The sequence below is a fragment of the Nyctibius grandis genome, chromosome 2 (genome assembly GCF_013368605.1).
Source record: "Nyctibius grandis isolate bNycGra1 chromosome 2, bNycGra1.pri, whole genome shotgun sequence".
Lineage (NCBI taxonomy): Eukaryota > Metazoa > Chordata > Aves > Nyctibiiformes > Nyctibiidae > Nyctibius > Nyctibius grandis.
In genome coordinates, this window is record NC_090659.1 from 1,011,360 (window position 1) to 1,038,459 (window position 27,100).

A 27,100-nucleotide genomic window follows, 5' to 3' on the forward strand; every position below is an offset into this window, starting at 1 on the left:
ACTGGTAACTATAAAAGGGGATTTATCTACATAGGACTCATCTATACAGGGAAATGGAAAAATTACACCCTGTTAAAACATCTACCTGGAATGTTACATCAACGAAGCCACAGCAGTATAAATTATTCTGCTACAATTATGCTCATCAATTTTCCCATGTAAAAAGGCTCTTAGCATAAATAAAAATTGGGCTCTAATGATTAATTCAGTAGTATATTTATCCAGGTTTATTGGCGTGGTGCAATATATTGGTTTCCATGGAATCAAAACGGCAGAGTCTAACAAGAGAGTAAAGGATCAGGCTTCAAAAGTATCATCAGCAGAGCAGGAAAACCTCTTTTTTTCCTTTAAACAAACTGTCATACAAATGTGTTTATGCACTTTTGGACAAGATCCTGTGTACCACCTGAGCAACCCCTGAGTCCCAACGCCAGAGCAAATTGGCACGAGAAGAGTTCTGTAGGAGCTGAGGATTAGATTTACGGAATTACATCGGTTTCACAAAACTTTGAGAGTCCTCTCAGTTATGTTGGTTTGTACAGCAAAAGGTTGATGAACGTTGAACGTCCACCACGGCTATCGGTTTGCCTCAGTAACTCTTGGCCTGAATTCTCTTTCGTTTCACAGCTACAAATTAACGAGGCCAGTTAGTTGGCAAACACACAATGTAGCTGCAGACGGGATGAACATACTATTGTGAGCATCTGATCAACGTAGCCATGCGTAGCTCTGAGAGGAACCGCTGTTTGTGCCCACCATTGAGGGAAATCATCAAATACTACACTGCATTGTGGAAAATGTGGGGCGTATTGGAACCTGCTCCCAGGAGACGTGTCAGCAGCAGGAACGGTATATCCAGCTATTCAGTATTTTGCTTGAAGTTTTGCAAAGGATAGTGCAGCTGAAATGAAAAAGCACACCTAGATTGTAAAGGAGCAATACTCTCAACCCAATTCTTTCGAGATTCTGTATTTTGCTATTGAAAATGTGATTTGGGGATACATTCATTGACATTGTGCCCACAACACTGACGTTCAGATCAGCGCTGAGGTGCAGCGAAGAAACTGTATTTCCTCGAAAAGTCACCTTTAATTTGGCGACCTGGTTACAGCCTGCTCTAATTCGGAGGCAGCCCTTAGCTGGACTCCTGGGACCTTGGGCAAAGGCATGAATCCCCTGAGAGCGGCCACCTCGCCCTGCCACCTTACAGCACTGCGACTGGGGCATCACCGCTCCCTCGGGAGCAGCTCTGCCCTCACCGATGCCAGCCTTACCCAGAGCGAAGCGATGTGCTGTGCCACAGCCAAGAATCCCCGCAGACATGAGCGTGACAGAAACCCTCCCTGCTGCCCCCCGGACCCCCGCAGGCCCCTCTGCACAGGGCCATATTTGGTATTCCTCGGTGATCTCTGCGCAGGGCTCGCACGCCTTCCAGATGGTTCCAGACCCCTCGGCTCTGCCCGAGCCTGCCTCCGGGTGCAGCCATCTCCTGCGGGCTCCGGATGGGGTCCGCACCGTTTCGCACCCGTGCGCTCGACGCTCCCCTCACAGGCCACGCCGGGAGGGGCTGTGGGAACGGGTGCCCCTGCCCGGCACCTCGGTGGTGACCGGGTGGCACGTTACACGCCCCTCACGAGGGCTTTGCCAACGGCAGCGAGCGATGAGGGGACACCGGCGGGACAGTTCGCTGCCGGTAAAACCACGGACCCAAGCTGGGCGCCCGCTGCCAGGGGCCCAAGGCCCAGCGCAGGACCCGCTGCCTCCCGCCCCCGCTCCGCGCGGAGGAGGAAACAGCCCGTCCCGGCGACGAGGGAGCCGTGCCGCCGGTCCCCCGGGGAGCCCGGGAGCGACCCTAACCGGCCCCCCCGGCGGCTGGGCGAACGGGAACGCCCGTGACCGCGCCCGGCGGGGGACATGCGCTGCTAGCCGGTCCCCAGGCCGCGGGGCAGCCGCCGCCCGGCCCGGCTGCGCGGGATCCCTCGGCCGCACGGCTCCCCTCTCCCACCGGCTTCCCGCTGCCTCCCTTTCCTTCCGCGCCGGACAGCGGCTGGGAGGACGCGTGGCGGAGCCTCCCTTCCCGGGGAGGCTGCCGGGGGCGGCAGGAGACGCGAGGAGGAGGAGGAGGGCGGGAGCGGGGGGCGGGCGGTGAGTCAGGCCGGGCCGCCGGGGAGCGCGGCGCCCCCGACCACGCTCGGGGCGGGGGCGGGCGGGGCGGGACGTACCAACAGACCCCCGGGGGAGGACACCGTGGCACCCCCCTCCCACCAACTGCCCGCGCCGCTCGCGTGGCTAAAGGGAACCCCCCCCCCGGTGCAAAGGCGCGTTTGCGAGTCCACAGAGCGGGCCAGGAGAGGTGTGGTGGGGGAGGCCGCTTGTCCCGGGGAGGGTGGAAAAGGAGGTGGGAGGGGGTCGAGGTACGGCACACGCCTCCCACTCCCCCCCCCTCTCCCCGCGGCGGGGTGGTGCGGCCCGCTCGGAGGAGGGCGGGGAGCGGCGCGCGGCGCCTCCCCGCTCTGTGACACACGCACCCGGTGCGGGGAGGCGGCGGCTGGTGGCGGAACGGGTGTCGTAACGGCGGCGACTGGGGAGCCGAGCCCGGAGCATGGCAGGGGCCGGAGCCGCTGCGGAGGCTGCCGCTGGTTTCTCCCCTTCGCCGGCTCCTGCCGCCCGCCGGGAACTTTTTGCAGCGGCCGGCGACGATGCTTCCCCCCGGTGGTGGTGGCAGCGGCGGCGGCAGCGGCGGCGGCTCCGCTCGGCGGTGCCTCCCGGGCCGGGGCTGGGGCTGCTGGGGTTGGTTTTCTCTCGCTTCTGCTGCGGTAAGTGAAACTTTTTTCCCGTTGGCGGCCGGGGCAGGGCGAGGGGGACTCGGCCGAGTTGGGGGAAACTTTGTGTGCGCGCACGGCGGGGCGGGGTGGCGGGGCCTGGCCGGCCGCGCCGCGCCCGGGGAGGGCGGTTGGGCAGCGGCCGGGATCGGGGAAGCTGGGGAGGAGCGGGGCGAGGGCGGCTCGGAGCTTGCCCAGCGCCGGGGAGACCCCCGGGCGCTTTCCGCCGCCTTCTCCTCGGGAACCCCCCCCCCGCCGCTGGCGCCGCCGCCGGGACGCGCACACGCCTCTGCAGGCCGCCGCCGGCCGGAGCGGGTACCGGGCGTCACGGCGGAGGCCGCTGTGCCGGCTGCTGGGTTCGCCGGGACGCGCCGGGGCCCGTTACTCGTGTGGGCGCCGCCCCGCCGTGCGCCTCCGCGGAGTTGGTGCGGCCGCGGGGTGGCCGCCGAGGGAAGTTTGTCCGCCGGTGGTGGGGCTGGGGCTTCCCCCGGGGGGGGCGGCAGGTTGCCCGCAGTGGTTCCCGTCCTGAACGGCCGGCGTTCCCTTGGCGGTGGAAATTCACGGCTGCCCCCCCCCCCGCTCTAGGCGGTGGGAAGGACAGAAGGGGGGTCGGCGTGTTCCCCGGGTCTGCTTCGGGGTGGGGAGGAGGAGGACGCTCTGAGCTGCTGGTGCTGTTGGCTCGCATCGCTGTTTCCTCTTAATTAGGGTGAAATCGGGGCTGGTTGCTGTAGTTTAGCTCGTTTTGATGAGTTTAGATCGCTTATCTCCTCGTGTGAGGATGGGTTTGTGTGTCCTGCATCACCCACACGCCGAGCAGCTGCTCCTGGGGGCACTGCGGTGCGGGGGCTTGGGGTGACCACTCCACCACCCTCCCTCCTGTGGGACACAAGCAAGCGATGTAGCAGTTGGGAACTACATCAGAGCAGGAGGGGTTTTTTAACTGCATGGAGTATAGTGTGTGTAGTCTCCTTTTTACAGCAGTGGAAGATGAGGAAAAAAGTCGACTTGGGCAAGAGCACATCGCAAACCATCATCCTGCTGTTGTATTCCCAGCGCAGCGATGAATAGTTGGCAAGGATGTTTTATTCTAGGATACACCGTGTCCTTTCCCTCTTGAAGGAAGGAGGAACAAGTTAGAGGAGGTCGTCTCTGGAGGTTCATGTGATAAAAATACTGAGGAGCTTGCAAGCCGTGCCACCATAAAGCAGTTGTATAGTGTCTGAGAAATGCGTTTTCAGGGAGGGAGTTGAGGCAGTGCTGCTGTAAGATTGTGCTCTTGCATGTAGTAGTCTCCCCCCTCTGGCAATGGTGTAGCTTTCAGGAAAGATAATTATTACTAATTTAAGCTTAAACTCATGCATTCGCTGAAAGAGATCCCTGTTAAATTGTGTATGTTCTGTCTGTTGCTAAGGAAAGGCGACTGTGGGAAGGGCAGAAGGGTGAGTCTTCATGTACGTAAGGTTTATTTCGGAGGAGGAAGAGTAGTTCACCATCATTCCTCGTTCTGTTGGTGAACCTGTTACTGTTTCAATTTACTGAGAGTTAATGTGCTCATATAACTTTTGTGGAGAGGATAGATTTGGTCCTGGTCAAGCTGACATATGCAATAGTTGTTACAGCGCAGGAGTTCTGCAGGACTAGGCGACTGTCTCCTTAGCCAGAGATTACCGGGATGCTGCTTTAGAGAAGATGAGCTGTATGGTAGAGAAGTGATCTAAAAGTTGAATTGCTCATGCAGAAATTCTTCTGTGTGGCATAGGGTATGTCCTGGCTATTGATTACATCTCTAAACTTATGGCTTGCTTATTTTTTTAATAGATCATCAGCTGTTAAACGAAGTTGCTGTTGAAATAACTGAAACGAGATCTATTGCCCTCTTGTATGTTCTCTAGAGCTGCTTGGCTGAATGTTTTAAGTGTAAAAGACCTGCTTTTATTCCTCTTTAAAATATATATCCAACAGTTTAATTTCCTATGTGTAAAACTTTGGAGCTTTTAGTTGATAACAAACATTTACCAGACAGTATTTGGCTTTATTTGTGGTCAATTGACTAATTCAATATTAAGAAGGTGCCACATTTCAAAACCTTACGTTTTCAGAGGGTTGGCAAACTTCTTGCTCTAGCAGTTTTCCCCCTCCCTTTGTTCAGGGTGATTTCTTTTGCCATTAAAAAGGTAAAGTTGCAGACTTGACATAACCTTGCCGAGCTATTTTGACATGTAAATATGAAGATAAAATAGTAACAATGAAGTTAAGAGCATCTATGTGCTGTGTCATGTGGTGGCTCAGTATTTTAGTCTTGAGTGGAATTCAGATGTCAATCTTCCCAGACTCCTTTTGGTGTACATGAACTTGACTGATAACACTTCAGAACATCTGCCAAAAGTGGGAATGTTGTGTTGAAATAATGTTCTTCCAGCGCAAAGTTTTTAAGTGTAATTTATGGATAAAAGGGGAAACTTAAGAAACTACTAGTGACCTCTGGGCTGTGAGAGAAGAAGTGGGGGAAGATGTTTTTTGGTCAATATCTTAATTTTTGGATTACTTTTTTTTTCCCCCTGAAATTTCCCACAGTTGTCTTAATTATCTCTGTCGCAGGTGAGTGTGAAGGAAAAATGATGTAATGATTGTAGCTTTTAAGAGTTGCTCCTAAATACATTTTGAGCATGATTAGATGTTGATGGAGCCTGAAACTGCTGACTGCTTTTGGTCACCATTCTTCCTCCTGGTGATTCTGATAATGCTAACAAAAGGAAGAATTGAAAACAGCACCATAAAAAAAAACCCTGCTAGTAGAAAAACTTCAGTATACAATCAAATCAATTTTTATGCAATAATTTTGATGTGACAGCTAGAAATGATGATTTATTTGATCTATAATTCCTCAGAGAAATATTACCGAAAAAAAAACCCAATACAAAAAAAAGCCAACCTGAAGGGGGAAGGAAGAGGGAAAATGTGTGTGGAATCTGAAATAACAGCAGCTTTGGGATTTTTGAATAAAAATGTACAAGATGCATTTTTCAGGGACTTCATTGAGGAAATAATTTTTTTTTCCTAATTATTGATCATGTTCAGCTTCTCAGTAAGGCTAGAAACAGGAGTGGTTTTAACATATGTTTTTAAATTCCTATTGAATGTTTTTTTCTTAAAGCAGTCTGGAGAACTCCAGACTGTAGTGGAGCTGGAAGGGTTGGATTATAAAGATGTGAATAAATACAAATATAGAGTGTACCATATACAAAAATGGAGTTGCAAATAAAGAAATTACCAAGTAACTGTTGATCAGAACAGTCTATTTGACTAGAAACTGTTTTTTATGATTTTCAGGTGAACTCATGACAAAAATAAGGTCAAGCAAACCAGGGTACTACTTTAGAAATGGGAAGACGTGTGGTAGAGCGTTCAAAAAGACAACATGATGTGTTTTTTCCTCATTGTATGTAAAAGGCAATGATGATAGTTTAGAAATTCATGCCTGAATATGCGTTTATTTTTTGAAAATGGTATTGAGAGAAATGCACTTTTCAAAAGGCATTAGGTGAGCCAATGTGAGAACAGTAAGAGAAGTAGTAGGAGTACTAGAGAAGGTATTTGACAAGTTGGAGAGGGTGAGGTGTTGGTGAACAGGGGTAGTAGGTAGGGCAGCGTCTGGAAATGGTGTGTGAAGAAACGGAGCAACTGCACTGGTAGAAGTAACACAGTAATTTCAAATAGAGGGAGAATTAAACATGGATTGTTTGATAATTAGCAAAAAAATGAAGCCATAAGTTTGCCAAGTTCTGGATAACACAATATAACATGCAGTGTGCTGGTTTGGAACAGTTCTTAGCTCGTTTCGTTGTGGTCAAGATCACTGTTAAACCATGGTGCTCGCGTAAAATAAATACAAAATATAGATGTTAACATTTTAATAAAATATATTGTATAGGCTTATAACTCTTGACTGCTATTGAAATGTTAGACAAGACAGTTTCAATTTATCTGTAGCATTGCAGGGAAATAGTACAAGTTGGAGTTGCTCTGAAAGAAGTGGTTATAAAACTTGCATGGACAGGGTGAAAGCATTTTGGGATGAATGAGAAGTGAGGATGCAACTAATGTTTTGGCTTCTGATGTATAAGAACTCCCATATATATGGAAGTGAAGTGTGATGTTATTTGAGTTGTTAATATCTGAACACTTTGAGTATTATAAAAGAATTGTGATGGTTGTTCAGCCACTTGAGCTACATAAATTGTCTTGATTTAAACAATGTGTTTCTCTCTTGCCTCCTTAAATAACTTAATCTTATGTCATGGAATATGAAGATTGTTTGATATGGAACAAGAGGAAGCTCTAGCAGGATTTATTTCTTGTAAGATTAGAGTCAAGTATCCTGTTTAGAAATATGGTCAAATCTAGGTGGTTCTCTTTCCCACTCCCTTTATGTAGTATTGCTCCTAGGATGATACTGGGTAACAAAGGACTTTTCTGTAGCAGGAGGAAAACGTGTTGCCTCTACAGAGCATTTGTACCAGCTGATTACCCTTCAGGTGCTGGTGGTAGAGCTTTTAAGGTGTGCAACATCACAGCTGTAAATGCATCTTGTGTGAAAAGGAATTGGGGGGGTGTTGCTTCAGTAAGCAGGGTGTGGAGCTGATGAGTAGCATTTGTGGAGCTCAGAGAAAAATGGAGTTGGAAGCTCTAGAATCAAAAGTCTACATCTCAATTTTTAGAAACAAAATCAGTGGTGAATGGAAGTGGGGTAATAGAAATACAAAACCTGGTAAGAGGTAATCTTGTGAAGTCCCAACTACTTGCAGTGCTGTTAGTAAATGTTGTTCTTCTTTAGTCTTGATTCAGTTATGAGTTGGAAGAGCAAGAACCTTGAAGAGCTATTGCTTTCCATCCCGTGTTACGCCAGATAGTGGGAGGTAGCTTGACCTGCTGTCCTGTGGTTGAATGCAGCTTTGTGCAGAGTTCTTGATCAGAACATACGGCTACAGAATGGGTAGATAAGTCTGCAAAGGAGTGAGAGTGCTGAGGTTGCTCGTGTTGCCTGCTTGCTGTAGAGCCCTGGTACGCCACCTCTTAAAGATGAGCTGTGTGATGACAGATTACTTTGCTCTAGCACTCTTTGTGTTTGTGTGTGGACTCCTTGTTTCTGACTCTGAATAAACATGTTGTATTGAATCAGGATTATTTCAACATTTTTTTTTTAGCCTGATGACTGTTAGACTGACTGGTATAGAGATACTAATGCAGAAGCTCCTGTGAGGCCTTTTCTTGGGGACTTGATAATTGGATCCTAACTGAATGGCCAGATCTTTCTTAGTAATGTGAAGAATAGCTGTGGGTACAGTTATTTAATTGCTATTATTTTGTTATGCCATTTGTTGTTAGGTTGTGTTGTTGTTTGAAGAGGAGGAGGTATATATGATCTTTAAATCTAACCCAAACCATTTCTCTAAAGAAAGGAGAGGTGAAAAAGTTGGTAGGTGACATTGTCTTACTCCTCTGGATGTGAAAAGACAGTGAAGGTGTAAAATAGTGGGTTAAAATGAGGTGTAGGTATGTATGAGTAAGACTCTTGAGGGGGCTCATGGCCAATATTGAGCTTGGTTCTGAAAAAGCTAGACCAGTGGTTGCTTACTACACAGCTTAGTACACAGGCTCGTGGTGAAGGACTTCAAGGCATAGCACAATAACTTCTAAGTCATAGTGAAAAAAAAAAAAACAAACCTTTTTTTTTTGTATTATCCAACAGATGAATGCTTCAAGAATTATTTTTCTCCTCATTCTTTTCAGTTAGTTAACTTTTAGACTTGGGACTGTTTCAAATGTGAACTCCAAAATTGGTCTTTCTGTCCGTGAGTTACCAGTAAAATAAAATGAGCAGCAAGAACAAAAACCTTTCAAAGTCTCGAAACTTCAGTCTCTGTCCTCTGTCCTTTTACCTGTGTCTTCCCAAGCGTGGGGAACTGAGCAGGTAAAGTTTAACATCAGCATGTTATCAAGATGTTAAATGATATTTATCAAGGTGTTACCAAGAAGGTCGCTATTAATTCAGGTAGTGAAAAGTAACAAGCTTCCAGACTATCCTCTTTAATCACTACTGCATTCTTCTGTTCAATATTTTTGCTTCTTTGCAGCTGTTTCTTAAGTAGTAAAGAAGTAAGTACAGAAGTAAAAGCAATTTTATAATTTGTAATACTTAAAATAGCATGTTTTCACATTCTTAATTTGAAGGCTCGTCAAGTGTAGCTTGTCTTGAGTTGATGGTGTATTAGGATTACCTGCAGCAGGAGATGGCTCTTGCTGACCCATGCAATACCACCCATGCTGCATATGGTTAAGCTAAAAGTAATTATTGCTGGGAGAAGCACACTTAAGAACAGCCTGTTGGATGAAGAGATGCTGGAGATAGAACGTGAAAAAGTTGAGATTCCATTCAAGTTGGGTAACCAGCTTTATTTAATTTCTTTTCAGTGTATGTAACTTGGTACAACAGTAGTCAGTTTATTCAAGCATAAATTAAATTACATCAAATGCCAGGAACTTCTTCATAACCGAGTAACTGAGGGGGCAAAACTTTTTACTTGTATTAACTTAGGGTAATTTTTTTTTCCCCAAATTCCTTCTTTAATTTTTCCTACATCACCCGTTGGCCCTTGCCACGGTAAAAATATGCTTTGTCAGCTCTGCTAAAGATTATTACTAGAGGTCAGGGAAGCAAGGATCGAGAGCTGTTAAGCTTAGTTCAATTTTTGAACATATTTTTAAAGATTGATACTCTTTGCATTATAAAAACCCACTGCTTGGCCCTTCACCGGTGATGCTACTTCTGTGCTTTAAACACTTTGATGCACTTTTGACTTCAAAAGGTAAACTTGAAACAGGAGTAATGTTGTTATGACTTCATTAAGGTACTCCAGCTTTTAAAGAGGCACTATAGATCTAAAGAAAGCAACCGTGAGAATTTGATGGTTGTGACAATGCCATTAATCACTCCTTGAAAGATTAAGTGCATCCTGTTGAAAGTTTGTGTGGTGTTGGTAGCTGAGGTAGCATAAAATAATCTACTTCCAGTAACTAGCAAGTGCAATATACCCATTTATCCAGGATATCCTGTGTAGGAAGGAGTACGCTAAGTTCTACCTAGCTGTGTTTCAGCAGTTTGTGGTGTCAGAGGTAGTTCAAGCCTCTGCACACAGCTTATATGGCAGGAAGATTGGAACTAGACGATCTTTAAGGTCCCTTCCAATCCAAATCATTGAATCCTGTGTCCAGTTCTGGGCCCCGCACTTCAAGAAAGATGTTGAGGTGTTGGAGCGAGTCCAGAGGAGGGCGACCAAGCTGGTGAAGGGTCTGGAGGGTCTGACCTACGAGGAGCGGCTGAGGGAGCTGGGGGTGTTTAGCCTGGAGAAGAGGAGGCTCCGAGGTGACCTTAGTGCAGTCTACAACTACCTGAAGGGAGGTTGTAGTGAAGTGGGAGTCGGCCTCTTCTCCTGGGCAACTAGCGATAGGACAAGAGGACACAGCCTCAGGCTTCGCCAGGGGAGGTTCAGGTTGGACATTAGGAAGCATTTCTTCTCAGCAAGGGTCATTAGCCATTGGAATGGGCTGCCCAGGGAGGTGGTGGAGTCACCATCTCTGGAGGGGTTTAAGAAAAGACTGGACTTGGCACTTAGTGCCATGGTCTAGTTGACAGGGTGGTGTCAGGGCAACGGTTGGACTTGCTGATCCCAGAGGGCTCTTCCAACCCGGTTGATTCTGTGATTCTGTGTGATTCTATGATTCTGTATGTATAAAACAACTGTTTAGTAAGGCTTTTTGACTACAACCAGATTAATTATCACAGTTGATGTATCAGTGTGTTCACATGAACATTTAATAACTTATGTTCCCTTCTGACAAATGAGAATGTAATCTAGTGTTGAGAAAGTTTTGTGTAAGTTTCATGTAAGATCTTTCAAAGATTCTGCTGAGAGTATTTTGCCTTACAGAAAGAGGTGAGGACTCTGGGACTCTGTGGAACTGTTAGTGAAGGTTCCCTTGGTGGTGTATTTTGAGAGCTGCTCTGCTTCTGTGTTTTCCAAGACTCGAGGCATGGCTTAGGTGTGATAAATTGATGTGGCTGCGAATAAGGTGAAAACTGAAGTAAGTGAAGAAAAGAAGTTGTGGTGTCTCCACAATTTGAGACTGCTCTGAAAAGAGGTCCTGAATTGATTGCTGTAAGTATGTAGGACAAGACTGTGGACAAAGGAAGAAAAGTGAGTGTTATTAACCTTGAGAGGCTTTTAACGAGGTTTCCTAAAATGTCCTTGTAGCCAAATTGGTGAGATGTGGTTTAGGTGAGTGGATTATTAAGTGGGTGAAAAATTGTGTGTCCTGCTGGACTCAGAAGGTTCTGATCAGCTGTACAACATCCACCTGGAGGCTTGTTACTGGCGGCTTGCCTTTAAGGATCAGCGCAGGGGCAGTTTGTCTGCATTTCAGCCCCTCTGGTGGGTCAGTAATGCACTTTCAGCAAGTTTGTGGATGCTACCAGATTGTGAGAGGTGATTGCTACGCTGGAGACTAGGGGTAATTGAGTGGGACATCTGCAGGCTGGAGAAATAGCTGGCAGAAACCTCATGCAATTCACAAATGCCAAGTCTTTCTGGGGCAGAACGACCCCATGCAGCAGCGTAGGTGTGGTGCTAACTGGTGAAAAACAGCTTTACAGGAAGGAACATAGGGGTCCTTGTGGGTCAGTGTGTGCCTTTGTGGTGTGAAGGGTGAGGAGCAGGCTGGGCATGGTCAGCCAGTTGGAGGAAGCGATTATTCTCTGCTCTTTGGAGCTTGTGAGGCTGCATCTGGAGTACTGTGCCCAGTTTTGTGCTCCCAAGTATGAGGCAGATGCTGAGGTGTGTGGAAGGCCACTAAGATAAGGAGTCAGCAGCACATGATGCATGAAGAGGGGCTGAGAAGTGAGTTTGTGCAGCTTTCAGAGAAGAAAAGTCTAAAGCGGGGGATCCTAATTGCTGTCTGTGTCTGTTTAGTAGGAGGCAAGAGAGAAAATGAAGATAGGCTCTGCTAAACATGCACAGGGAAAGGATAAGAGGCAACAGCCACAAGCAACAAGGGAAATCCTGATAATGTGTTAGCAATATGTTTTCCCACGCAGAGAAGGAAGCGCTGAAACAGGCTGTGGAATTTGTCCTTGAAAATACTCAGAACCTGGCTATGGTGTGACCCTGGGCAACCTGATCCGCCTTCAAAGTTGGCCCTGCTTTGAGTTGGGAGTCAGATTGGATAACCTCCAGAAGTCCCTTTCGGTCTGAATGAGCCTCGTTTTGTCTGTGGGTAGGCAGGAGATAGTATGCTCCTAGTAATTCTCGCAGGAAGAAAAGTAGTAGTGGTTGTAAGTCTTTTTCTATTAAGCTTAAAATGCCCAAGTCAAGTCTGTAACAAGATTTTCCTATAAAGGAATTTGACTGCGAAAAGTTTGCTTTAAAATTGGATCCCATTGTTAACTCCTGATGTAAGTAACAGCTTTAGAGAATCTTTTAAAGAAAGGCTTGCCTGCGTGTCTCCTGCGATAAGTAGCCAGTAAAACCAGTCCCTTAGAGCACTGAGCTGAAAGGCAGTGTGACAACTACTGGAAATGTAGCTCGGCAGTAAATACAGCATTAATACAGCATTAATGTGCTTGGCTATGGGTTATCTAGACTTGCTGTTCCTGGACAAAAAGGGTTAACTTGCTGCCATAGCTTGCAGTGGAGGGTGGCCTTAAGAGCTAAAAACAAAAGCCCGCAGTGTCAGCAGTATGGGGGACAGCAGGCATCTGCCTAACTTTGTCATGGAGCTGGGAACTCATCAGATCGTGTCATGGACAGCTGAGATCTACACGTTGTATTTTATGGTTTGCTGCTGCTGAGAGAATATGTTCATTTTGTATTTCATACTGTGGCTGCAGTTGTTAAATATTGGCAGATAATATTCAAACTTGACAAGTGATTGAAAAGGTGAAGTTAATATTTAGCTGTCTACTTTACGTAGTGCAAAGTACAACCTCCCTCCTCCTCCCACAGACCTCAGTTCTTCTTAGAGTAGGTGGGAACACAACATATAACAAGAGGAGGAGTGGCCTGCTTAAGGGAATAGGGGCTTTGCTAGGGGCTGAAGGTCTTGTTCCCTCATCTAGGACATCACGTCAGTGTTCCTGACCAGTTTTTAATGACTTTCTAATGTCGGTGTCGGAGGTACAGTTGTGGGGGCAGGGAATGCTGAATACTTACAACTGGTGCTGTACACTTAGCAGAATTTCAGGTCCTTCCTTAAAATCAGTTTCACAAAAAACAAAACCCAAAACCCAAACCCCCACCAAAATCCTGATACCTGGGTGCTTATTTTAAGAAATTCAGAATTTTTACTTGTACGGAATTTGTTGCTGGCTTATCCTTGAGCTTCCTGTAAGGACTGGACATGGCACTTAGTGCCCTGGTCTAGTTGACAGGGTGGTGTCAGGGCAACGGTTGGACTCGATGATCCCAGAGGGCTCTTCCAACCTCATTGATTCTGTGACTGTGTACACTCACACCACCAAATGCAGCAGGCAGTCTCTCTGAGTGTGCCATGTTCCTTCCTCCATTTAAAGCTGGAGCAATGTCCATTCTTGCTTGACTTACAGTTTTGCTTTAATCTTACTATATAAAAGTAATATATAAAAGTAGTCTACAACTACCTGAAGGGAGGTTGTAGTGAAGTGGGAGTCGGCCTCTTCTCCCGGGCAACTAGCGATAGGACAAGAGGACACAGCCTCAAGCTTCACCAGGGGAGGTTCAGGTTGGACGTTAGGAAGCATTTCTTCTCAGCAAGGGTCATTAGCCATTGGAAGGGGCTGCCCAGGGAGGTGGTGGAGTCACCATCTCTGGAGGGGTTTAAGAAAAGACTGGACATGGCACTTAGTGCCATGGTCTAGTTGACATGGTGGTATCAGGGCAACGGTTGGACTGGATGATCCCAGAGGTCTCTTCCAACCTGGTTGATTCTGTGATATCCTATTAAAGACAATTAAACGTGTTGGTATAACAGGATTTTTCCATTGGTCTTGTTCCCACCAAAATGACTGATGTGCCCTACGTAGGGTTTGTTTTTCAGTTACCCTAAGTCAGGAGATGTTATTCGTGCCTAAAACTTCATTCTTGCTTAAGTTGGATAAGAATTTCCTAGACGCTGCTTTTCAATATGACCCAGCTTTAAATGGCCATCATTGGGGCTTGTCCATAGCAGCCAGCACTTCTGATAGGATCTGTTAAAAGTTGTTTGAGGTTTTTTGTTGGTTTATTAAACTGTCTTGTGGTTATACTGAATGAACTTACTTCCTAAAACAAAGGAGAGCAATCTGTGTGTTCTTCACTGACTTTATTGGCCAATATTGACCGAACAGTTCAGAAATCCTTCTCCCTCCTACCTCTAATTTTGAGTAGGTAAAATATGGCTTAGTTCTAGGAAACTGAACTTGCACATGATCACTTTTTATTAGACCTTCTGTTTGAACATCAGAAAGTTAAACAGGAATTGTGAAATCCAGAAATTGATGGTTAATTGTTTCTTGGAGTCCATAGATGAAGGCAAACTTAAGCTATTGTTAATAATATATGGAGAAGTGGAGTCTGTGCAGTGCAGTGTAGCATGGGAAGAACAGGACGTACATAGGTGTGGAAAATCAAGCTACTGTATAACAAAATCATTGAGTACTGCTGTAGTACTGCACATGCCTATAAATACAGGTAGGGAAATATGCTAATTCTTGATTTAAATTTTGATTGCTTCTCACAGAATCACAGAATCAACCAGGCTGGAAGAGCCCTCTGGGATCATCGAGTCCAACCGTTGCCCTTACACCACCCTGTCCACTAGACCAGGGCACTAAGTGCCATGGCCAGGCTTTTCTTAAACACATTCAGAGATGGTGACTCCACCACCTCCCTGGGCAGCCCCTTCCAATGGCTAATGACCCTTGTTGAGAAGAAATGCTTCCTAATGTCCAACCTGAACCTCCCCTGGCGAAGCTTGAGGCTGTGTCCTCTTGTCCTATCGCTAGTTGCCTGGGAGAAGAGGCCAACTCCCACTTCACTACACCCTCCCTTCAGGTAGTTGTAGACTGCACTAAGGTCACCTCTGAGCCTCCTCTTCATAGCCAGCTGAGTTGATTGTCATTCCAAGAAGTGTGATGTGTAGTCTTAGAGTTAATATGTAGATTCTGGCTGACCACTGCAGCTTGCTTTTGCTGGCTGGTGCAAATACTGGTAAATGCGTGAAGGGTCAGGTATTAATTCACGATCACTAAGTCTTCAGCAGTTCCAGCAGTTACAGCCCAGCCCAGCTACTTTAATAGTGTTATTGGCTTGAAGATATCTATGTAGGATTCCCTTAGTTTCAGTGTAGGTTTATAACTTTGCTGGGCACTGAAATGCTACTTTAAATGAAACTGAGAAATAAAAACAGTTTCTTTTTAATTTGTGGCCCTTTATGTAATATTCTAATTAGACTAATGGCAGAAAGACTTGCTCATGAAGATGCCTCAGTCAGCTATTGCGTTTGGTAACATGCAGGATCAAATTTTGGTTTTCTGATTCCATAGGTCATGTGTTCAGCAGTATCTGCTGGCCTTATCAGCATGGTGGTACCTTGACGGCCTTTCAAAAAGGGGTCAGTTGGGAGATGTGACAGAGCTTTTTTTTCTTCCCTATTTAAAAAGGCTTATTAACTTCTTGGCTACTAACTGGTATTTGTACTGCTGGGGGAGTACCTAAAATTGTAGCCTTAGCACTTCTAATTATCCGATGGTGGACATTAATATTGCTTAGTTGTTTTATCATATGTTTGCACCTAGTTCTCTGCATCTTAATAGTGTCCTGTTGTGTGTGCAGGACCTAGTAGTGTTGGAAAGAAAAGAAGGGTGATAGTTATCAGAGAGAGTTTTCTGTGAGGTTTGGAGGCACCCCATCTGCTGAACTGATTTGGTGTCTTGAGATCTTTCCCCCTTTCAGGGCCGTTGGTCCAGGATGTTATGGAGAGACGAAGTGGTCTTTTGGCTGCTATGTTTTGCGTATATCCGTATGGTCACCACGGATTCTGCCGGGGGTAACCCTGAGTGTTTCTGGGCCCCGCACTTCAAGAGAGATGTTGAGGTGTTGGAGCGAGTCCAGAGGAGGGCGACCAAGCTGGGGAAGGGTCTGGAGGGTCTGACCTACGAGGAACGGCTGAGGGAGCTGGGGGTGTTTAGCCTGGAGAAGAGGAGGCTCAGAGGTGACCTTAGTGCAGTCTACAACTACATGAAGGGAGGTTGTAGCACAGTGGGAGTCGGCCTCTTCTCCCAGGCAACTAGTGATAGGACAAGAGGAGACAGCCTCAAGCTTGGCCAGGGGAGGTTCAGGTTGGACATTAGGAAGAATTTCTTCTCAGAAGGGGTTATTAAACATTGGAAGGGGCTGCCCAGGGAGGTGGTGGAGTCACCATCTCTGGAGGGGTTTAAGAAAAGCCTGGACATGGCACTTAGTGCCCTGGTCTAGTTGCCATGGTGGTGTCAGGGCAACGGTTGGACTCGATGATCCCAGAGGGCTCTTCCAACCTGGCTGATTCTGTGATTCTGTCTGGTTAAACAGAGGTTGGAATGTCCATTGCAGAAGAACTTCCAGCTGCCGCATAGTTTGCCTCATTTCAGCATGTCTTCTAAACATCTGAATGCTTGGTACCAGGATAACCACTAATATCTTAATTTACCATGTGTTAACATACATAGAAGATTATAATGTACGAGCGTGTAAAACAGACACCGATGCTAGTACGGTTCGAGTTGAAATTCCGGATGAAGCTTTAAAGTTCATGGGACTTTGTAAACATTCTTGGTGAGTTGTTACTTTAAAGCTTTAACCTTATAAAATTGCCTTTCTAAGAGTGTCCTTCACAACCCAATTTGAATCATGAGCCTAACCTTTTTTAAACTTTCCTCTAGTGGATTAGATTTTATTTAGTTTCCTGCTGCTTGGTACTGAAGGTGTGTGCGGTATGGTAGGAAGCAGAGTATGCAGGGGCATAGTGTCTCTGCCCTGTGTGGAGACAGTGAAATTAGAATAGAAACACCAGTTAACGTGGAGAAAACGGCACTGTGAAATAAGGATAGTGACTGCCTTCAAGCGCAGAGGCACGGAGCTTTTTTGAAGCTCCAACTCAACTGTAGGAGTTGAGCTCAAGCTATGTTCATGTTAAGCTCTGAGTTTAACTCCTTTTTTTTCTTTGACTTCATGTCGCATTGGAGTAAAATACCTCTTTATAATCTCTTTCCTTTCTTTCTGTGATGAAAACATCAGTCTAGCTGATAATAAGTATTTACTGTGGCCAAGAAGGCCAATGGCATCCTGGGGTGTATTAGAAGGGGTGTGGTTAGCAGGTCAAGAGAGGTTCTCCTCCCCCTCTACTCTGCCCTGGTGAGGCCGCATCTGGAATATTGTGTCCAGTTCTGGGCCCCTCAGTTCAAGAAGGACAGGGAACTGCTAGAGAGAGTCCAGCGCAGAGCCACGAAGATGATTAAGGGAGTGGAACATCTCCCTTCTGAGGAGAGGCTGAGGGAGCTGGGTCTCTTTAGCTTGGAGAAGAGGAGACTGAGGGGTGACCTCATTAATGTTTATAAATATGTAAAGGGCAAGTGTCATGAGGATGGAGCCAGGCTCTTCTCAGTGACATCCCTTGACAGGACAAGGGGCAATGGGTGCAAGCTGGAACACAGGAGGTTCCACATAAATATGAGGTAAAACTTCTTTACAACGAGGGTAACTGAACACTGGCACAGGCTGCCCAGAGAGGTTGTGGAGTCTCCTTCTCTGGAGACATTCAAAACCCACCTGGACGCGTTCCTGTGTGATATGGTCTAGGCAATCCTGCCCCGGCAGGGGGATTGGACTAGATGATCTTTCGAGGTCCCTTCCAATCCCTAACATTCTGTGATTCTGTGAACTTTTGATTGAGACAGTACTGAAATGAAGAGCCTGACCTTCTCATGCATTCTCAAACTCAACCAGTTCTTGTGGCCAGTGTCTTCAAGTTCTGAGTTTTGTGAAAAATTTTACCTTTGTGGAACCTTCTTTTTTTTACAATTTTCAACTAGAAATGATGTTATCCTTTCCTCTAGCCTTTGTAAGCGTGTAGGCTGTAGTCACCTAAAGGAGAGCTGCTTACGTGTTAGATAAAGTTAAGACTGGGAACCTAGTTTTGGTCCATTGGTAGGTATAAAAAGTTCACATTTGGAAGTTAATAAATGCATTTCCAAGTGATGAATGTACTTGAGCCACAGGAGTGATATATCAGGGCAATGGGAGAAATCGAGGAATATGCAATTATTGAAACAATTGTTGTCTTAATGTTCCTAGTTTCCTTTTGGTATCAGATGAAGTTGCCCTCTGGATTCGAAAGATTGAGTCCCTTGAACATTAATAAAATTAAAAAGCAGCCTGAGAAAGCTGGCAATTGCTGAGAGGATTTGACTAGTCTTGGCTTCAGACTATTCAGTTGCTACGCCTCATTTCATCAGAATTTTTTGCCTTCTGGTAGGCTTTTGTGTGCCTCTTATACTGTTGTGATAAACACTGAGCAAAGCTTAAAGAATTGCTCTTCTAAGATAGAAATCATATCCCTCTGGTTTGCTTTTTTTAAAAAAGAGTGCCATACAAAAAGGGAACCCGAGCTGGGTCTAGTGAGTGTAATGCTTATCGAAGCCAACCTCATGCCCTGTTTCTGCTCCCAGCCCACCTCCCTGTGAAAAACTTCACTGACAAACTAGCACTCTGCTTCAGGTGAAGACTGTGATGAAGCAGATCCTTGGGTGAGAACAATACCGGGTTATAATGCTATCTTTGATGGAAGTGCAGGTTTTTTTACTAAGTATTCACTCAACAATTCTGATTGTAAGCTGGCGTTGAAGCATTTTGTACTACTTGATTTGAATCTCTTCCATCCCTTGGTTCTGATCTTTTTTTGACACAGTGATTTGATCGCGCTCTGGGACTCAAAAGACACACACTGACTTCTTCTCAATAATTTAAGCACGTATTTTTATAAAGCCTCAAGTTGAGGTTTCAGGCTTGTTTTCTGCAGTGTCCTTAAGTGATTTGATTCTCTACAACAAATCTTGAAATGCCAGTAGAATGTGTGGCTGTCTTCTTGTTGCCACTTGTGACTGAGCAGGGAATGAGTCAATTGAGGGCTAAATCAGGAAGAAAACACGGGAGTTTTGTAGGGTGGACTCTCAACCACCTGATGGGTGATGAGGCAGGAGAGGGAGGGCTTGAATGAGTCTAAGCTTTCTGATGTCAGCTAAAATTAAACTGACCTGACCATAATGCTTAGTTTGACCTTAAGAGTGTTTCGGGGGAAGTTCTGCTGACGTAGCAACTTGCTGTCACCAAAATGGGGTGGTCTTGTTGGTCTGCTCTGCTCTTGATTGGAATTCATCGTTCCCTGGTTGGCTAAGGCCAGATATACCCATGAGCTGAATAACTTGCTGATATAGGGAAAAACTCCAGGTTTTCTGCTCTTGTGCAGTTTGGCTTTATTGTCTTGTGGACACAGTTGACAAAGTAAGTGGCTAGGAAGTGTCAGTGAGGTCTTTCTGTCTTGCCGGTGCTGTGCTGTTAAGCAGGTCACGGTTCTATAGCAGCTAATAAAATAGATTGCTTTTGTAATTAGACTTGTGCATGGCTGTTCCATATAGAAAAATCTCTAAATCCGTTTATTACAACAAATAACGAGGCTGGAAATGGGCAGTCTACTCTGATTTCATAGCATGAGTACTTTGTTGTATTAAAGAAGGTCATTATTTTCAAGACCCGATGTTTCCTCAGTATCTTTTTCAGTTAATGAGAGAAGTTTTATTAAGAATTACTAGTGAACAGCTTCTGTTACTATGGTCAATATTTGGTAGCTCCTAGTGCTGTGGCTTTTAATGCTAGAAGTGATTTTTAGGTATTTTTTTTGTTTTGTTTACTCTCCAAACTGCTTTTTGCCAAGTTAAGTGAGAACGGTAAGTGCCGTGCTGGTTTGAATAAGATTCTTGCAGCGGTCTGAAAAATATTAGAACAAGAAGCTTATACTTTCCCTCCCTGCACTCTCAAATGAGATAATCCATTGTTCAGCTTTGGAATTATTTTAAGACTTATTTTAATTATTTTAAGGGCAGGCTCATGGTATTAGTAAGTGTGGAGCCATGAACAGTAAATGCTTTTTTTAAAAGTCCTCTCAGTTGTTAAAATCAGATATAGAGAGGAACTGTTGCAGTTGGAGAAGCTGAGATGTGGACTCTCGGGGTCTGCATGCAACTGAGTGTTGCCTGTGAAACAGATTGAGAGTCTTATTAGCATGTTTGCAAATAGATTGGAAAATAGGTATGTCAAGTAGATAACTAGGAGGAGTATCCACCTGCTTAACTTCTGTTAGCTTTAGGCACAAGGTGGTTTTGTGATTAGACTTGGGCGTGAAATATTACCAGCATGGATTGGATCACTATTTTCCACCAGTAAAAGTCATCTGACAGTGTCTTCAATTAAGCAGGTTACGTGAGAACCTAATTCCATGTTTCAAAGATGTGCTGTCAGAGCACAAATGATTGAGGAAATGAGAGGGAAGTCATCAGCTATTTTTTTCTGTCTTCTAAGTGAGCAAAAAGGGAAAAAAGATCCACAAAAATGTTGTCAAACCTGAAGAAAAATGCAAGAAAACTTCATGATGCCGATTTTGCCTTGAGAGGTTACAGAATAAGATCTTGATTAGTAAGTGAATACAAATTGTTTCCTTAAGGGATGTTGAGAATGTTGATAATCAAGGACTTCATTGATAATCAAGGACTTCAATATTGTGACAGTGCAAGCAAAGAAGGTCGGACTTCAGTATGAGATTTCAAGAGGAGAGCTAGGCTTTAGTAAACCAGTAGATGTGTCTTATGCATCTGTACCTTGGATCAGTTAAGGAGATGAATAATGTCTCCTTGAAGCGTCTTGTTCTACAGAATCTTGTGCATTGCAAGCCTCTGAAGCTTTATTTTGGAGTAGACAGGTAGCTGTTACTAGTTATTCAAGTACAATCTTTGAGCAAAATACTGACTCGTGAGTGGAAGTATCTATGTCAAAGGAAATAGCTGTCCTAGAGTCCTGAGTCTTGGAGAGCCCTGCGTTATCAGCGCAGTAATTAACTTGCTAGTTTGAACTGTTGGCTTGATTGCTCAGCAACCAAAAGTAGTTGGTTAAAGAATGATAACTGGCTGAAGAGTAAAACCAGAGATGCTATTGCAAATTGGAGATGTGCTTGTTCTCACTTGGGCTTTAAACTATTTTTAAAACTTTAAACTCTTTGGAGTGTATATACTGTTAGAGAAACTGTGTGTAAGTTAAAGTTCAATGAGTAGCATAGAGGAGTTGATTTCTTGTCTTTGGAGTCTGAACATGGACAAGAAGATGAGATAAACATGTAAAATTTGGTGTTATCATCTGTCGGCTCCACTTTCTTTATTGGAGGAGGTGCATGGATGGTAAGATGTACCTGATGAAAGTTCTAGAGCTGCAAGTGTGTGTATGTATATAAATGTATGAGGCCTGCTTGCTTCAGGCTGTAAATCTTGAAAGGAACAGCAATAAAAAAGTTGACTTCTGAAAATATTAATGTAATTCATGTTCTCATGGCACAAATGAGCTGTTAGAAGTCTTCCTTGGTGGAAAAAGTGTGTTATTTTCACACCTTCAAAAAAACTGATAACTGTTAGTTGAGTATTGACTCTTTTAAATGTACCCTGGTCATCTTTATGTAGCTAAAGCCTCTAATTAGTGGGAGTAGAGTTGTCAAAAAAATTAAAAAATGAAAGGAAACAAACCACTTGTGTGTTCCACTAACTAGGATGACTTTCCAGTTCAGTTTGTTACCCTCCCAGAAGTCCAAGTAGCTTTTGTGTAAGTTTACTTGTAGGGCTTTTCTGTACTACGTTTGTTGGAGCTTTATACAGCTGATCAGTAGTTAAGGTTCAGTACAGGTTAAGATTCAGTAAATTGAAATATTGCCAATTTCTGAACAAAAGTGTGTTTTTCTTTATGCATATTTTGTAATGTCATTTTTCTTTACGTTCTGAAATACATTGCAGAAAGGTAGGAAGCAGTAGTTAAATACTTTTTAAGGAACGCTCCACCTTACGCTTAAATGTAGCAATGGCAAGTGGGGACAAAGTTTGGGCCGAATTCTGCACATTTCAGTGTTCAAATAGTTGCCCTCTTTCCAATGCCTGTCTCAACAGTATGTATTAGTTGGAGGCATGAGAAGGCTAGAGAAAATGTTCTTTCATTACTCATGGATTACTCATGGTAAATATTCTCTATATGAAACTTATTCAGGTTTTTTTTGTGTATTTTTTTTCCCCTCACCAACATCAATCTTGGTATAAAGTCCTGGCTTAGTTCGATTTATTTGTGCAACTTAATAGTTTTATACTGAAGAAATCCATAGCTGAATCTTTAAATCACTCGTTTAGGTGACTTCGTTGACTTAGTTATGGTTTGAACACTGAAAAATTAGTTGCTGGGAAATGGGAAGCTTTCAACAACGGATTCGTACGTAAAGGCGTATAGAGAATTTCTCTTTTGTGGGAACTTGTTGACTAAAAAGGCAGTTAATGTCTCCAGTTGAACGAACTCTTCGTGTTTGTGAAAATGGGGCTACTAACATTTAGACTTGAATCTTGTTCTGGGGGTGAACTTTCTCAGCAACAGCTCGAGTACTGATTTGATAACTGAAAATAAGAGCAGTTGAAAAGGCTCTCTTAAAACTTCAGCACAGTAAAAAGAAGTACGGTGTGGACTAAGACTTTAATTCTTTTTCATCGTGTTCGTTTCCTCCAAGAGAAGGAATGATTGAAGTTGCTGGAGCATCTGTTTGGCAAAAGAAATTGTGAACCTGTGGTTTAATGAACCACTTTGTCCTGGTGGCTTTCCTTTCTTGCAAGCAGGTGGTGTGAAATGCTGAGCTCCGAGTGTCTTTGCTACTGTGGGAAGTATTTTAGGCATTAAAGGGAAATAAATTGAATCTTGAGCAAACACTTGACTGTACTTGACTGCTAAAGTGTCATGTCTGATTGCTGTTTTCTCAGTAAATCTGAATATGTGCAATGCTCGTATCTAGTTAAATTCCAAGAAGATTGATACACTAGTTACACAATTATTAGGTTATTTTTATAGAAGGTTGTGTATTAGTGGTAGTATTTTCTGAAGAATGATTGTTCTACGCCTAGCTTTGCTCTGCTTAAAGCATGCTTTTGTGATGTTTCCCCACTGTGAATCAGCTAGAATATGGCTATTCAGAAGAAAGCAGGAATTCTCTTTTAAAAAGGTAAGGTAATTACTGAAGGCTAATTATTTAGAGGCATAACATTCTTGTGTCCCAGCTAACGATTGCTTTGTTTTTAGGTGCCTTAGCTGGACCAGTTGTTGATCCACATGTGACAGCAGTTTGGGGGAAGAAGGTTGCACTGAAATGCATAATTGATGTAAATGAAACAATAACACAAGTTTCGTGGGAGAAGATCCATGGTAAGAGTTCACAGACTATTGCTGTTCATCATCCTGAATACGGAATATCTGTTCAAGGAGAATACCAAGGAAGAGTGTCATTTAAAAACCACTCACTCACTGATGCAACAATCATCTTAAAAAACGTCAGCTTTTCCGATGCAGGAGAATATATTTGCAAGGCAGTTACATTCCCACTTGGAAATACACAGTCGTCAACAACTGTGACAGTACTAGGTAAGTCAACTCCTTTATGAAAGGAGGTGAAATTCATAGCACAAACTTGGTAGTGAAATTATGTAAACTTATTAATACGTTGTAGCTTTTAACCCAGTGAAAACACAAAAAATGTATTTACCAGTCTTTCATCACAGATTTAGGCATTGTGCTAACCTAAACATTTGGATGGTGCTTTAGAACTTCGACCTGGCAATGCTGATAGTGGGCACCTCTGTGTGTGTATATGCGCTGGGAAGCTGCCAAACACAGTTTTAGCTACCACCTTGCCTAAATTCCCTCATAAATTTGTTGCTAATATGATAAGTTAATGTACTGCTGGGGGTTGGTGATGTAAACTGTTCTTTGCACAGTATAAATGTGAAGCAAAACTGCCTGGACTACTACTGGGAGTTGTGGGAAGAAAGAGGCAATTTAAGGCCTTGACTGGTTGTGGATAGTCACAGAATCACAGAATCAACCAGGTTGGAAGAGCCCTCTGGGATCATCGAGTCCAACCGTTGCCCTGACACCACCCTGTCCACTAGACCAGGGCACTAAGTGCCATGTCCAGGCTTTTCTTAAACCCCTCCAGAGATGGTGACTCCACCACCTCCCTGGGCAGCCCCTTCCAATGGCTAATGACCCTTGCTGAAAAGAAATTCTTCCTAATGTCCAACCTGAACCTCCCCTGGCGAAGCTTGAGGCTGTGTCCTCTTGTCCTAGCGCTAGTTGCCCGGGAGAAGAGGCCGACTCCCACTTCACTCCAACCTCCCTTCAGGTAGTTGTAGACTGCAATCTGTAGTCGTAATGTGAAGCTTATATAAACTCAGTTTTTCACATAAACTAATTTTGTCTGTCATCTTGAAGGTTCAGTATTGCTGTCATAAAGGACGTGAAGCACGGGTAGATTTAGGTGGTAGTGCAGTATGAGGTAAAATTATTATCCTGAAACTTGAAAACCTATTGACTTGCCCTTTTTATTGCAGTATTATACCCTCTTTTCATAGTGGAGGTTACTTCTATATCCACTGCAAGTAGTCAAGTTATTTTTTTCTACATATGAGGTAGTCCTCCATGGCTCTACTTTTGTAATAAATAAAGTAATGTAAATAAATGTGCTTTTTAGGTTGTTCTTGCTCTTTGATCTATGCTTTCCACAGTAGTAGAATTAATCAGGTGGCTGCAGCACCGTACGTAAACTGCTTTTCACCACAAGGTGGGGTAAAATAAATGCATCAAAGTGAGTAGCTTAATCCAATTTGAAACAACTTGACCAAAGAAGTTCGCTGTGGTTATACAAAGCAAATAGCCTATGGCGCTTTTCCACCTGTCTTCTGTCTGTACTACAAGTGGCTACCTCTGTGGCTGTTGTAGTAATCTTTTGACTTGCAGGTTTCAGCTGTGTGTTTTATCAGCATCCAGTGGGAGGTTCTCATTGCTTTCCCTCATCTCTTCTAGTCAGTTCCTATTTCTAAGATACTTTTTCAGATCACAGTAGTAGTTATGTCCATTTTAGGTTTATGGAGAACGTGAGGGACTTGGAAAGCAAATATATGGCCAGTGTATTATTCTTACATTTGAAAATGTAGAAGCACTACAACTTGATATATATTATCAAAAATTGCAGCTGGAATGGGTAAAGAAATAATTGCAAGGCATACAGTGGTCCTGATCATAGGGTTTTTCCATAGTTGGTGATGTAGATGATTGCTGATAGTTTTAAGCCTGTCAGTGACTTGATATCAACCTCGGAATTGCAGAACCCAACTACTACTTGCAAAGATGCCTTTCCAGCCTAGTTAGCAGCTGCTTGACTTGCACATACAGCTGAGTAACCAAGCCTCTGTTGGACTTACCCCATGTTCTGTGGCCTCAGCAGGGTATTTTTCTGTCCTCCTGAAAACTTTTTGCTAAACTGACATCTAAACTTAAACAGTAAAAATACTGGGGAAGTAATTGTTGTTAGAATATGCATGTAGCTGAATCCCTTTGGAGCTTTATTGGCCTGAGCTCAGCAGTCCCAAGCTCAGCAGAGTCTTAAAGGCATGGAGTAGCTCAAATCCAAATTTAAAACCTGATGTAACTTAAAATCAGCTTTATTCTGACTGCCTTCTTCCACTGTTCTAAAAAACTCTCCCTTAAGTGAGAAAAGTTTGTGTCCTAGGGCTGAAACTGTTTCCAGTCCAAGCAGCATTGCCTTTCTTCCTAGTCCCTGTCTATTCCTGTTTAGCAAAGAAGTAGTTTGTGTGTATATCCACTACACTTCCTATGTGTGGTGGATATACTGAACTTAATCATGTAGTAGATGCTTGTACACTGTAAGGCAGAGACACTGAGGACAAATGGAGGAAAAAATAACTAGAGGATAAAATGTCCTGTATTTTGCCACACTCAAGACCATGTGTAGAACCTCTGTGTTGCACTACTTCAGCTTAACAGCTTTACCGTGTTTGGTGCCTTTGCTCACGCCCAGTTTGCTTTGCTTAGTGCTTCATGGTGTATTAAGGAAGTGCACTGTAAAAGAAGAGGTTAAGACAGTGAAAATAGATTTCTCAGCATGGGTATTGATGAAGTAGATCTCGTTCTTCTGCTCTTCCTAATGCTTACAAGTGAAGAATGAGCTGCACAGATGAGAATGTCCAAGGTAAATGTAGGCCTGTCGCCATGAATAGATCCCAGACACACCACTGTAGGACACAGTAAGGAGTTAAAGGAAGATGCATGTCAGACGATATGGAAAATGAATCCTCTCAGACAGTTCTGAATCACAGAATCACAGAATGTCAGGGATTGGAAGGGACCTCGAAAGATCATCTAGTCCAATCTCCCTGCCGGAGCAGGATTGCCTAGACCATATCACACAGGAACGCGTCCAGGCGGGTTTTGAATGTCTCCAGAGAAGGAGACTCCACAACCTCTCTGGGCAGCCTGTTCCAGTGTTCGGTCACCCTCACCGTAAAGAAGTTTTTCCTCATATTTATGTGGAACCTCCTGTGTTCCAGCTTGCACCCGTTGCCCCTTGTCCTGTCAAGGGATGTCACTGAGAAGAGCCTGGCTCCATCCTCATGACACTTGCCCTTTACATATTTATAAACATTAATGAGGTCACCCCTCAGTCTCCTCTTCTCCAAGCTAAAGAGACCCAGCTCCCTCAGCCTCTCCTCATAAGGGAGATGTTCCACTCCCTTAATCATCTTCGTGGCTCTGCGCTGGACTCTCTCTAGCAGTTCCCTGTCCTTCTTGAACTGAGGGGCCCAGAACTGGACACAATACTCCAGATGCGGCCTCACCAGGGTAGAGTAGAGGGGGAGGAGAACCTCTCTTGACCTACTAACCACACCCCTTCTAATACAGCCCAGGATGCCATTGGCCTTCTTGGCCACAAGGGCACACTGCTGGCTCATGGTCATCCTGCTGTCCACTAGGACCCCCAGGTCCCTTTCCCCTACGCTGTTCTCCAACAGGTCTGTCCCCAACTTTTACTGGTACATG

General features: G+C 44.5%; 1 protein-coding gene across 2 annotated transcripts in view; it reads left to right on the forward strand.

The window, feature by feature from the left end:
• Positions 1 to 2,541: 2,541 nt before the first annotated feature.
• NECTIN3 (nectin cell adhesion molecule 3) overlaps positions 2,542 to 27,100 on the forward strand; it is a 60,338-nt gene continuing 35,779 nt past the window's right edge. For both annotated transcript variants that reach the window (XM_068424135.1, XM_068424125.1), the window contains exons 1-2: positions 2,542 to 2,816; positions 23,288 to 23,626. In XM_068424135.1, coding sequence (XP_068280236.1) covers positions 2,603 to 2,816; positions 23,288 to 23,626 — 553 coding nt within the window. In that variant the 5' untranslated portion in view covers positions 2,542 to 2,602. The remainder of the gene's footprint in view (positions 2,817 to 23,287; positions 23,627 to 27,100) is intronic.